The 13,651-nt window shown below is 24.9% G+C and overlaps 3 protein-coding genes across 3 annotated transcripts; all 3 read left to right on the top strand.

Annotated features, from left to right (window-relative positions):
- Window positions 1-1,765: 1,765 nt before the first annotated feature.
- Window positions 1,766-3,579, top strand: LOC108722969 (odorant receptor 67c-like). Its single transcript, XM_018448366.1, has 5 exons — window positions 1,766-2,217; window positions 2,311-2,410; window positions 2,877-2,996; window positions 3,164-3,319; window positions 3,526-3,579. The coding sequence occupies exons 1-5, from the start codon at window positions 1,766-1,768 to the stop codon at window positions 3,577-3,579; spliced, it is 882 nt and encodes a 293-aa protein (XP_018303868.1).
- A 1,896-nt stretch (window positions 3,580-5,475) lies between these two features.
- On the top strand, window positions 5,476-8,188 carry LOC108722886 (odorant receptor 67c-like). Its single transcript, XM_018448230.1, has 5 exons — window positions 5,476-5,580; window positions 6,258-6,726; window positions 6,821-6,920; window positions 7,155-7,274; window positions 8,003-8,188. Exons 1-5 carry the CDS (start codon window positions 5,502-5,504, stop codon window positions 8,186-8,188), a joined length of 954 nt encoding a protein of 317 aa, XP_018303732.1. The 5' UTR covers window positions 5,476-5,501.
- Window positions 8,189-11,017: 2,829 nt separating this feature from the next.
- On the top strand, window positions 11,018-12,521 carry LOC108722885 (odorant receptor 43a-like). Its single transcript, XM_018448229.1, has 4 exons — window positions 11,018-11,242; window positions 11,872-11,991; window positions 12,214-12,369; window positions 12,468-12,521. Exons 1-4 carry the CDS (start codon window positions 11,018-11,020, stop codon window positions 12,519-12,521), a joined length of 555 nt encoding a protein of 184 aa, XP_018303731.1.
- The last annotated feature ends 1,130 nt before the right edge of the window (window positions 12,522-13,651 follow it).

Genomic DNA, 13,651 nt, shown 5'->3' with positions numbered 1-13,651 from the left:
TTATGAACGTATTGAACATCAAATTTTGTATTGCAACAGCGTTAATTACATTCTATAAGTACACAACATTCTTAAAATGTTATATGACTATTTACTCTTTTTAATATTCATATAACATATGTTTTAAGATTTGTATGTCTTGTAGGAATAGACGTAATAGATATAAACTGCAGTTCCCTATCCTAATTGATTCTACAGCATCTGTGCTACGTAAAAAGAGAACGCAATATTGAATAACCGTATCTCTTTGTCATTTGCTTTGTGTGGGAAGCGTAATGAAGATTTGGAGCACATAATATATTTTTCTGAGAATAGAGAAAGTGATATATAGGAAAGAGAGGGCGATTTAATTGTGCACTAACACTGATATTACACTAATATTTTAGAGAGAAAGAGAAAGAGAGAGAAAGCAGTACGCACTAAGCTATCTCCCTCTTTCTAAATTAATAGTGACGACTTATCGGAATGCGCAATGTATATTTATTACGTCTTTAGTTACTTATATCTAACTGCAACTAACAAAATCATTTATTTATGTTATTAATTATTTATTACTTCGTAAATAATCTTTAGACTCTTGCATGATTAATACGAAATGTTCAAAAAATATCTTATTTTAAACTTTCACGCGGTGCGCTTGATTCAATCATGGATACATTTGTGACGGTTGGAATTGTATATTACAAATCCTATAATTATAAACACTGTACTCACTTAGATTTCTGCGGGTAGATTTCGAGTGGGCGGTGAAACTAAACCGTTTCACTTTAAATTTGATTGGACTTTGGCCGAAGACTGCACAAAATTCTCGGCAGAAATTAATATGCAATTTTCGAGTGCTGATAACTTTTTTGGGATTAGTCGGCCTTGTTATTCCCTGTATACATTCCCTAATAAAAATTTTCGGAGACGTTTTGCTAATGTTAGATAATTTACAATTTACTCTACCAGTCATAAGCTGCTTGATTAGAATCATGATTTTTTGGTGGAAAAAAGAAGGTACACAACATTTTGTTCATATCTATAACTCTTACAAATTTTAAAAGTATGTAACTCTTACATATAAATTAAATATTCAAATTAAAATTGATGGTTTCAAATACATATAAATTACACAATTCACTTACATTACGATAAAATCAATTCATATATTAACATATATTTTTATATATATATATATATAGACTATTTCTCAATAGAGTCGTTAAATAATAAAATTCCTGAAATCCCTATATTTTAAATTTTGTACATTTTGAAAATTATATTGTACATATGATTTATTAGATTTAAATAAATATCTTTTTTTTTTAAATAAAATCTTTTTATGACAGAACTCATTTTGCTAATTACTTTGTACAGAAAAATATTACAGAAAATTATAAAAAATTACATCATGTTAAACCTATGTGTATGCATATAAATACTCACATATATTCATTTAAACATAAAATACTTACTTTATATAGAATTTATATACTTATATATATTATAGAATTTATATTTATATATATTATATGATATATTATATGATAATTTATATGATATCTATATTAACAAGATTGGTATGTTATGAAATTAACATTTTTACTGATTTAAAATTGTAATAATACTTTTCTTTAGAGAATACAAAAATAGTGTTAGTATTTCGATGTATTCTTTTTTGTCTTTACATGTTAAAATTAAGCTTAAAATTTTAATTCAGCAACACAGTAAAATTAACGTGTATAAAATTATTTACTTTTAAGCTATTGTACCAATTATGAATATGATCGCGAAGGACTGGATAATGTTAAAAACTAATCAAGAGAGGAACATGATGATCCGAAGAGCGCAGAATGCACGTATAATTATTATTTGTTCCTATTGTATAATGACATTAGCGTGCTTTTTCGTCGCAGTATTGCCTATTTTTGGATTGTCAGTAAGACTGACACCTAATATTACTGATCCAGGAAGAATGCCAATGCCTTTACAAACCCATTACATTTACGATATAACAAAAAGGCCTCAATATGAATTAACATTTATTGGTCAAGTCATCTATGTAGCTATCGCTATGATGATCTATAGTGCAGTAGACAATTTTCTCAGTCTCGTGGTTTTTCATATATGTGGTCAATTAGACATTCTTGAGAATCGTATGCAATATTTGGATAAATACATAAATTATCATAAAATACTAAAATGCTGCTTAACAAAACATATCCGTTTGCTTAGGTTTGTTATTTGTAAGAAAACGTATACATAAATAAGATAATCTATACAAAACATGTGATTAAATATATTTGGTACATAAAATATCTTTTATAGAGCTATTGATGTTATTGAAGATACTTATAATGGAATACTTCTCTCTTTATTTATATATTTCGCGATACTCTTCGCCTTCTACGGATTTAGGGTAATTAGCGTAAGTATTGTATCTAAAAGTTGAATAAAAAGACGTTTATGTCTAATTGCTGAATAATGGTGTATACTTTAATGATTATGATTAATAAGTTATTATTTATGTATGAGATAAGGAGAAGGATTATTTATAATAAGGCCGTTTTTATGCCCCCTATGGATTTAAATTAGACAATTTTTTTATATTGTATAATCATTAAGCATTATACCTTATACCTTAAGCCCATAGTGATAAACCTAGACTAATAATTAATTAAGGCTTAATGGATCGAGTTTTTCTCATATAATGATTATTTTTGATATTCCTAAAGTGATCATACAAAAAAAATTATTTAATGGAAATCCGTAAGAGACACAAAAATGGCCTTATTAACCCTCTTCCTTACACATTATTACAAAATAGAATATTAATACTGATAGTAACAGGAATAATTATGTTTTTTCGTTTATGCTTTTCATAACTTAATTAGCTTTTTGATGAAGGAAATAATATATCGATCACTCACTCAATCTATTTCATATCCACTGTTATCAATATATTTACACACATGTGCCTATATTGCGTCCTTGGCGAAATTTTAATGGCTCAGGTAATTACATAAATATTTTATTTTATTTCAGAATTATGTAAATTGATGTTGTATAATTTTGCATGTTAACTATAAACTACTGTATATATAATATGTAGTAGTTTTATTTATATATGAAAAAATATATATAATAATTGATATCTAAAAGTACTTTTAATATTTTTAAGTGCAATAAAATATATTATGCGGCGTATAGTAATAAATGGTACGCTATGGATCCAAAGGTTGTAGAAGATTTGTTGCTTTTAATGACAAGAGGTTCTAAACAAATTTGTCTCACCGTTGGAAAAGTGTCTCCTGTTACAATGGCCACATTTTGCAGTGTAAGATATTTTAATGTTTGAATATAATTATCACATTAAAATATTATTCGAGGTAACGAAAATTGAATTAAATCTATAGTATCTATATAAAATTTGAATTATTCATTTTAGGTACGTGTACAATCTTATCTTAATTAAACTTTATAATTATTTAACTATTAAATTATATTGTTAATCATATTACCATTAAAAGATTATTTTTTTAGTTAGTAAAAACATCTGTTGGGTACATATCCGTTTTGCATACAACAAGGAGGTAATAAAAAAAATGAAAGTATGTAAAATTTTTTTCAAACGTCATGCAATTTTTTATAGAAAACCAATTTAACTACATCAGTATTGACATATCATTTACAAATAAATATATCTTAATGCATTAATTAAATAGACTACACCCAGTATTCTCTTAAGTAATAATACAGATCGATGTAAAATTTAATTTAATTTTAAGAGAATCATAATTTAAAAGAATGTTTTTTCGTGAAAATTACTTTTTAATTTAACTATTTATTTTATATAACATATCATTAAACATGAACGCCGCCCGACAGAATTACTTGTAGGGGGGTGCACACCCAAAAAAATTTAAATTCGAGCACCAACTGACACAAGTTATAGATAAATTTATTAACAATGTGATACAAATTTGAACAGCAACGACTCAATTTCTTGTTCCATCGATTTTTCTAAAATGGATTTCCCAAAATTTTATTACAAATGTTAATTAAGATTTACACATTGAATTTCTGTTCAATTAAAAAAATATATTATATATTTTATTACGCAAAATATATTGCGATCACTTCCAACTAAACGAAATTTTGTGATTTTTTTACATTATATATATATATAATTAATCATTTTATTTTTATAAAATTATATATGTTAAAAAATTATCTAGTAACTCTTTAACAGCACATTTTCAATACAAAATCCCAATACATTATACATAAATGTTCATAATGTAATGATTTGTTACAAACAATCAAAGATGGCACTATATAGTGTCAAATATAATCATTGTTTTAGTATAAAATAACAATATAATTCAGTAGGAACAATGGCGACTCACATTAGGTTAAATTCAACACTGTAGATTTAACAATGCAATATACTTTTATATTTTATATTTATTTTGAAAAATTCGATTTAAGAACAAACAATAAAATTTTAACAAATTTATTTAAAAAATTAGAAACCAATAAAAGCGATGCACGATAAATTCTGTGCTATAGTATATTACTAAAAGCTGTAGTCATAGACAACAGAGGATTATAGAAGTATGGAAATATTAATCAATAGGGGTATACTCATGCATGTTTTTTTCCATCGTTATATCACCATCTAATATTCCGCAATTTTTTATTTGCAATTGTTTCCCACAATAATCGGCAATTACTAGATGTATAACTTGATGGAAATTTGAAATGAGAGTAGAAGCAGAATATTTAAAATACCTTGTTGCAAGTTGATCGTTCGATACTTTCGAGAAGCAGTATTGTAAGCATGCGCAAGAAGCGCTTTTTCCTTGCACAGGAGGTAACGTCGATTCACAAAAAAGGAGCAGACGTTAGTCTTTAGATAACACTAGACATGGAAAATTCGAAATATAATGGATATCAAGGTGCTTATTATATATAAGTTTCAATTATTCTAATTATATATGAAAAGGGCCGTCAGGAAATATTTTAACAGGAATGTGTGCAAACAGTGGTATCATTTTCTTACAATCTATCTTTTATGTTTTCATCATTAACAAAAAGTCTGTATCAATGAATTTGTTGTTATTACTATTATTTATTATTATTATTAATTATTTATTATTTCCTGAATAATCTTTACATGATTAGTACAAAGTGTTCAAAAATATCTTATATTAAACTAATTCCACACAGTACATTGACAATTATTAATACATTTGTGTATTTGAAATTGTGTATTACAAATCCTATTATTATGAGCACTGTACTTATTAAGATTTCTGCAGGTAGATTTCGAGTGGGCGGTAAAATTAAACCGTTTCACTTTAAACTTAATTGGACTTTGGCCTAGGACTGCACAAAATTCTTGGCAGAAATTAATATGCAATTTTCGAGTGCTGGTGGTGTTTCTGGGATTAACGATCTGCATTCTTATTCCTTCTATACATTCCCTAATAAAAATTTTCGGAGACAGTTCACTAATGTTAGATAATTTACAACATACGTTACCAGTCATAAGCTGTTTGATTAGAATCATCATTTTTTGGTGGAAAAAAGAAGGTAGTCATCATTTTGGTTGTATCTTATTAGCTTTAAATGTATGATAACTTATACATATACCAATTAAATGTTCAGATTAATGTTAATAGCTTCAAATACATATAGATCACTCAATTTACTTACACTAGTAAAATCGATTTATATATGAATATATACATATATATTTTTATGTATAGACTATTTTTCATTAAAATTGTTAAATAATAAAATTCACGAATTACATACTTTAAGCGTTGTTTACATCTTAAAAATCATGTATTTACATATATATATTTATAATTTATTAAAATTAAACGTGTACCTTTATTAAATGAGATCTTTTTATAACAAAATCGATTTTGCTAATTACTTTGTTTAGAAAAATATTGTAGATTATAATATATTGCATTATTTTAAACCTACGTGTTTGCATATAAATATTTACATATTCATATGGAGATAAAATATTTACTTTTTATAAATAACAGATTTTGTATATGTCTAATGTATAATAAGATTAATACATTCCAAAATTAACACTTTTACTGATTTAAAAAATTGTAATGTTATTTTTTTTTTTCTTGAGAGAATACGAAAATAGTGATGTTTTTTTTTTAAATCTTTAATTATTTAAGCTTAACGTATTTTAAATCAGAAGTGCTGTAAAATTATTGTACATAAAAATATTTACTTTTAAGCTAATATACCAATTATGAATATGATTGTGAAGGATTGGATAACGTTAAAAAGTGACCAAGAGAGAAGCATGATGATCCAAAGAGCGCAGAATGCTCGTATAATTTCTATTTGCTCTTATTGTATAATGACATTAGCGTGGTTCTTCATCACAGTATTGCCAATTTTTGGAATGTCAATAAGACTGACTTCTAATATTACTGATCCAGGAAAACTATTGCCAGTACAAACTCATTATATTTATGATGTAACAAAAAAGCCGCATTACGAACTGACATTTATTAGTCAAGTCATATACGCAGCATTTGCCATGATAGCCTATTCTGGAATAGACAATTTTCTTAGTCTTTTAATTTTTCATGTATGCGGCCAATTAGACATTCTCAAAAATCGTTTGACACATTTGGATAAATACATGAATTGTCACAAAATGCTAAAATGCTGCATTGCAAATCATAATCGTTTGCTTAGGTATGTTACTTATATGAGAATATATAGGTATAGAAACAGAATCCATGTAAAACATTTCGTAAAATATATTAGTACATTAAATATCTTTTAATAGAGCTATTGATGTTATTGAAGATACATATAGTATAATACTTTTTTTCTTATTTATATATCATGCAATTCTCTTCGCATTCTTCGGATTTCAGATGATTAGTGTAAGTATTTAAATGTTTGGATAAGAACTTATTTAAAGAAGTTTTGTCTAAATTAATAAATAATACTTAGTAATAGATATATTAATATTAAATTAACAGATACTTAAGTTTAATAAAAAGTTACTATGTTTATGTAATATTATTTTAAAAAAAAAGTATGTAACGTTATTTTAAAATTCTAAATTAATGTTATTAAGAAAATTAAATCTTTTATTTATTTTATAAATTAATTAGCTATTTGATAAAGGAAATGATATGTCGATCGCTCATTTAATATATTTCTTCTCCATCGTTATAAATTTATTTGGACATATGTGCCTATATTGTGCTCTTGGTGAGATTTTGATAGTCCAGGTTAGTTATATATACATATAGCATCCCCGCAAGAAAAATGGCATAAGTCAAAAATATAATATTGTTCAGAAGAAGGAAAGAAAACTGCGTATTTTAAAATTAATTATTTCGGTAATATTAAACATAGAACTAATATTAAACATAGAACTAAAAAAAAGTTGCTTATTTTAAATTGATGTATATTTCAAATAATGTATATTAAACAATTCGCACATAATATAGAATACGAAAAATTTCGACTTATATGTTACTTTTCTTGCGAAAATATATTTTTATTACATATATTTTTTTATTATGGAGTTAGTATAAATTGAATGTTGCATAATTAGCTCTACTCTATATTTATAGGAAAAGAAAATGTTTGTACCTTCAGTAAAACTGTTTATGCAATTTTTAACAGCAACTAAATATTTTGTTTATATAACAAAAAATTAGTTGCTTTTGCAAAATTATTTCTGTTTTGTAAATAACAAATATTTGTTTACACCAACTAAACAATTTAGTTTACAAAAATTACAAATTTATTCGATACATTTTAAGAAAAGTTTTGGTTCGGTATATAATATTTCAACCAAATTTTTATTATTACAGCAAAATTTTGGTTTATAAAACAAAACATTTTTCTTGTTAATGTATAAATTATCATATAACAATGACTAATTTTTATTTGAATACGCATACAATGTACATAACAATTGATATCTAAAAGTGCTTCTGATATTTTCAAGTGCAATAAAATATATTATGCTGCATATAACAATAAATGGTACACTCTAAATTCAAAAACTGTAGAAGATTTGTTGCTTTTAATGACAAGAGGTTCTAAATCAGTCTGTCTCACCGCTGGAAAAGTGTCACCAGTTACAATGACCACATTTTGCAGTGTAAGTTTAATGTTTGAGAATTTGACTTGAACATTAAAATATTGGTATCACTAAAATTTTATTAAAAATTATTATAAAACCTATACTACATTTTAATATGTAAAATTCGATTTTTTATTTCGTTCTATTTATATATATATATATATATATGTACATATAACCATAGTAGTGCAATATGTATAATTAAGGTAAATCAAACTCGTACTGTTAACTTTATAACCATTAAAAAATATTTTTTTCAGTTTGTAAAAACATCCGTTAGTTATATATCCGTCTTGCACACAATAAAAAGTTGATAGAAAAAACAAGAAGAATATAAAATTTTTTTCAATGTGCAATTTTTGATAGAATATTATAGCTTATAAAAATTGTGCGAGTATTAATAATATGTTATTTGAACAATGAATAAACAAATCTTATTGCTTTATTTGTGTGAGACATTACGTGTATTATATTTAAACAGTAATAGAAAAATCTTAAATTTGAATTTAAGAATACCGTTACAGATATCAATACTTCCATGAATTTTAAAGTTAAAACATCCAGTTAAAGTATTAATTTTATTTTAGCACTTATTTTATAATATTATATAATATAGATTAATCAATTTTGAATGAACTATTATATAATAATTTAAACTATTTTAAAAGCAATTCACTTAATAAAAAGTATGTCAAATTAAAATTGTTTAGTTTTTATGATGACTTCTTAAGTTCTCAGCAGTTTTATTCCATATGGAGGCATTCATTGAGATGTTATAAGATATCACCTCCATTTAATTAAATAAAATTATTTGTTTTTTCATATAAACATTGTTTGTATTAAAACTGATATACTAAAACTATAGTTTTAATATATCAAAAGGTTCCCAGTTTATTTTCAAATCTAAGATTTTTAATATGTTATAGATATAATATTTGGATTACTACAAATATTAACTAATATGTATATCCTTTCTGTTTAACATGAAAAATGGAAAAGTAATAATTTTCCTTTCAAGAAATAAAATGTCATAAACAGAGTTAATTTTAATATATTCATTGTATTTATATAGCAAAAAAATGTTACTATTATTGATCAATTTCTAACTTTCTAAACAAGTTTCTGGAAAATGAATGTTTTATGAGTTATTATTAATAACAAGGAGGATACAGTAAAATAATTTTCTTTATCAATTTTATTGCGATCACACAAGTGTAGGCACACTAATAATACACTACATTACGTTACTTACACTACAATACATTATCATCAAGTGTGATAGATATAACTGATTACAGTCTGACATTATAGCATAAACTAAGACTGACATCAATCGATTACAAAAAAAGTAAAAAGCATCTATAAACTGTTATTCAAGTTTTTTAATAGAAACTCAAGTGAGTAGACACGTTATAACCGTTGTACATTTTTAATGATTCCTCTTTCAAAGTGATCGTCTCTCTCTTTGAGAACATTTTCCACACGCAGTGGGTATTTTTTATTGCATACAAAATGACTTTGCTGCATGAAGAAAAAGCACACAACCATCAGTTTCTATTTAACACTCAGTATGGATACTTTAAACTTTTTGGGATATCAAGGTGCTTCATTACAGATATCGTAATCACAATTGGCCAGGATTATTTCGTATATATATAAAGAAAGACTATTTTAGATTAATATAAACATATATGATTATGCGTGCGTTAATATAATTCGAACATGTTCTCATTTTTATCTTGTATTCTTCTACGACACTCAACATAACTTCCACGCAGAACGTTGAAAAAACGTTGCTCAGATGTTGCAATGTTCAATGTTGAAGTGTGAATGTTTTTTCAATGTTATATCTACATTTATAATATATATTTTTTTTAATAATATTTTAGTACCACTTATTTAACTGTAAATATAAAACAACAATAAATTTTTATCTTATTTTTTATAGTAAAATAGTAGATGTAATACAACGTAAAACTTTTGTTTTGTTGTTATAATTTATTATTAAGTAATTAATTATTAGAATTCACAATAATTTACAAAATACATCAAAAACTTTTCTCTTTTCTATATTTATAGCAAAGTTTCACAAATTATCAGTTGATAGAGCAAATACAATTTAATTATAATTGATGCTTCTATTAGTGTTTATTGTTTACATTTTTCATAATATTTTTTTATTATAATACTTCTTGTAACAGATAGATTTCGAATGGGCGGTGAAGATAAATCGTTTCAGTTTAAAACTAATTGGGCTTTGGCCTAAAACTAAATACAACATTCAAGAGAAATTAACATATAATTTCCGCCCTTTAATTATTGTCCTAATAATAATAATCGGTGTTCTAATTCCTTCAATACATTCATTGATAAGAATTCATTCGAATATCATGCTACTGATTGATAACTTGCAATTTACTCTACCGGCTATTACTTGTGCTGTCAGAATTATAATACTTTGGTGGAAGAAAAAAGGTAAATATAATTTATCTTATATAATTTGTCTTAATCAAAATACTAATAAATTGTATTGTATTATGAATTATTATTGTGTAACTCCTACTTCAATGAAACATATAATAGATTTTATGATAGAACGACAACTATTTTATAATATGAGAAAAAGAATTTTTTTATTTTACACCGGTAAGCTGCGGTGTAAAAATTATTCCGAGAATATTGTCATATAAATAATTTTTTATTTATAAGCAACAAACTTTTGCAAATTTAAACAATTTTATGATTTTTAAAGCTATTTTATGGATTTTAAACATGATCGCGGAGGATTGGCAAAGACTGAAAAATACATATGAGCGAAGCATGATGATCAAAAGAGCGCAAACCGCGCGTATAATTATTATGTGCGCATATAGTGCAATGACGATAGCATTTACCTTTGTTGTCGTTTTACCTATTTGTGGAATCTCAATCAGATACTTGACGAATGTCACTGATCCAGAAAAACTATTACCATTGCAAACGTACTATCCTTATGACGTGTCAAAGAGACCGCAATACGAGTTGACATTCTTTATTCAGAGTATTGCTATTTTCTTTGCTATTTTATCTTATACTGGTATTGATAATTTTCTCGGACTATTGGTGTTTCATATTTGCGGCCAATTGGAAATTCTTAGATATCGTATCATGCACTTGGATAACTTTATCGATTTTCATGACATTTTAAAAAAGAATGTGATAGATCACGTCCGACTACTTAGGTATTCGATACACGTTTTATATAATATGTACGGACTTCTTCATATTATTTTATCGAATTATTATGTACTAATTAAATTTTTAAAGAGCACTGTATGTTTCTTACCCATTATATGAAAATGTTTTTAGAATTATTATTCATTAATTCTCATTTATTCTTCCAACTTTAATCGAAAATAAATACAATATCATTTTATAGAGCCATCGCTGTTATAGATGATACATACAATATAATTCTCTTAGTATTATTTTTATATTTCGGTATACTTTTTGCTTGTTATGGATTCCTGATAATAAATGTAAGTGTTTAAAAATATTTCACATATTTATCACGCCTTTTAATTTTTTTTTTAATACATTTGAAAAAAAGAGAATTTATTATATTTGTTTTCGCAACGTTTCATATACATCTAATGTCATGCAATTTACTTTCATGTTTAATATCCACAATATAATTTTCTTCCAAAAATAAATTGTATAAAAATTATCTCTTATTTACACGTGTCATTTAGTTAATAGAAAAGGGGAATAATATATCAATTACTCACTTGACATATGAAGTATGTATTCTTGTCAACACATTTGGTCATATGTGTGTCTATTGTGCTGTAGGAGAAATTCTAGTGGCACAAGTAAGTTGAATAATATAATTGTTTTATTTTTTATTGTATTTTCACGATGTTTGTACTAACATCCAGAAAAAAATCATTGTTCCTAGAATTTCCCATCTTTATCAGTTATAGAAATTATACTGTCAATACATTAATTGTTAAATATAAAATATAAAATCATACATAATATAAGATAAAATTAATACTTTAATTAAAAATTAAAAAATTTCTTACGGTTTTCAGTGCGATCAAATTCACAGAGCTGTGTACAACTATAAATGGTATACTTTAGAGCCAAGAAGCGCAAAATGCTTAATTGTCCTATTAATTAGAAGCAATAAATCAAGTTATCTTACCGCTGGAAAAGTGTTTCCTATGACAATGGCTACATTTTGTAACGTAAGGTGTTAAATGTAGTTGATTTACTACATGTTTTATTTTAATAATGTGCATATTTGTTTAAATGTTAGACATGCTATTATTAATATATTTTTCAGCTCATAAAAACGTCAGCCAGTTACATATCTGTTCTCCTTACAACAAGAACCTAATTGAAAAATAGAGGTAAATTCAACCACTCCTGATGTAACACTATTACACTGAATTAATTATGTAATTAATTAATAAATTATAATAATAATAACTTACAAATTAATTGTATAAATTTGAATAATACTGAGATAAATAAAATAATATATATACTAATATTTAAAGTACAAAAAAGATATAGCGCTGAGAAATTTTTATAATTTTTAAATTAGTTTAATAATCATACAGCTATTCTAACATATTTTGACATAAACATCAATATCTCATAAACCTAATTGAAAATTTTAACATTCATTTCTTGTTAATTTTAAATTTTAATATTTCATATAGAATAATAAGATGAATTAATTGATATAAAGAAAATATATAGTGTTTCTCAAAAAATATATATCGTTACATATAGCGAATAACATAAAATTTGTTTAAAAATAACAAAGTATTTTCTTTATTTCAATTGATTCATCTCATTGTTCTGATAAAAGTATTAAGATAAAATTATTAAGGTAGAATTACCAAAAAAATGAACAATTCATGAAACATTTTATATTTCATATCAAAATAAAGAAAGTATAAAATATGTTTCCTAAATTATTGATTTTTTTATAATTTTATCTTAATACTTTTATATGCAGAATAAATAAGAAAACATATCATGCAAAATAAGTTTTCTATAATTTCATTTAAAAAATAGCTACGAGGTTCATGTAAAAGAAAGTCTTCGAGAATTAATTTTATTTGTCATTCTTCAAATCATACAACTTGTACTTCTAAAACAATTTGGCCTACCAGGTTTAGATTTCGACATATTCTGGGGATTTATTTCATGTTCTGTACACGGTATATTTAAACACAACTTTTTTGGGAAAGATTTTTTTAAAGGAATAATTGCATAAAGTGAATTTAAATATTCTGTACATTCAAACAAATTTCATGTTTTGTCGATAAAGCCAAATTAATTAAGATAAGTAAATATTTCTCTACTGTAAATACAGTAATTGAGAAAAAATTAATTAATCCTCATTATTTATTTATTAAATAGGTCATAAAGACAAAAATATTATAATTATCAGTTATATTCTCTACAATATCTAGCAAATATCACAATATTATACATTTATTTCAAAAACTGCAG

The sequence above is a fragment of the Mycetomoellerius zeteki genome, unplaced genomic scaffold (genome assembly GCF_001594055.1).
Source record: "Mycetomoellerius zeteki isolate Tzet28-1 unplaced genomic scaffold, Tzet1.0 scaffold221, whole genome shotgun sequence".
NCBI classification, from domain to species: Eukaryota; Metazoa; Arthropoda; class Insecta; order Hymenoptera; family Formicidae; genus Mycetomoellerius; species Mycetomoellerius zeteki.
Note: the sequence above shows the minus strand (reverse complement) of the source record. Positions and strands in the feature narration are given on the sequence as shown.

Bases quoted from the DNA above. Each gene is read 5' to 3' on its own strand.
- LOC108722886 (XM_018448230.1), top strand. From the start codon at position 5,502: ATGTTAGATAATTTACAACATACGTTACCAGTCATAAGCTGTTTGATT. The intron at 5,581-6,257 runs GTAGTCATCATT...TTTACTTTTAAG, and splicing joins TTTTTGGTGGAAAAAAGAAG to CTAATATACCAATTATGAAT. The intron at 6,727-6,820 runs GTATGTTACTTA...ATCTTTTAATAG, and splicing joins AATCATAATCGTTTGCTTAG to AGCTATTGATGTTATTGAAG.
- LOC108722969 (XM_018448366.1), top strand. From the start codon at position 1,766: ATGATCGCGAAGGACTGGATAATGTTAAAAACTAATCAAGAGAGGAAC. The intron at 2,218-2,310 runs GTTTGTTATTTG...TATCTTTTATAG, and splicing joins AAACATATCCGTTTGCTTAG to AGCTATTGATGTTATTGAAG. The intron at 2,997-3,163 runs GTAATTACATAA...AATATTTTTAAG, and splicing joins GCGAAATTTTAATGGCTCAG to TGCAATAAAATATATTATGC.
- LOC108722885 (XM_018448229.1), top strand. From the start codon at position 11,018: ATGACGATAGCATTTACCTTTGTTGTCGTTTTACCTATTTGTGGAATC. The intron at 11,243-11,871 runs GTGTTTCATATT...CGTGTCATTTAG, and splicing joins ATAATTTTCTCGGACTATTG to TTAATAGAAAAGGGGAATAA. The intron at 11,992-12,213 runs GTAAGTTGAATA...TACGGTTTTCAG, and splicing joins GAGAAATTCTAGTGGCACAA to TGCGATCAAATTCACAGAGC.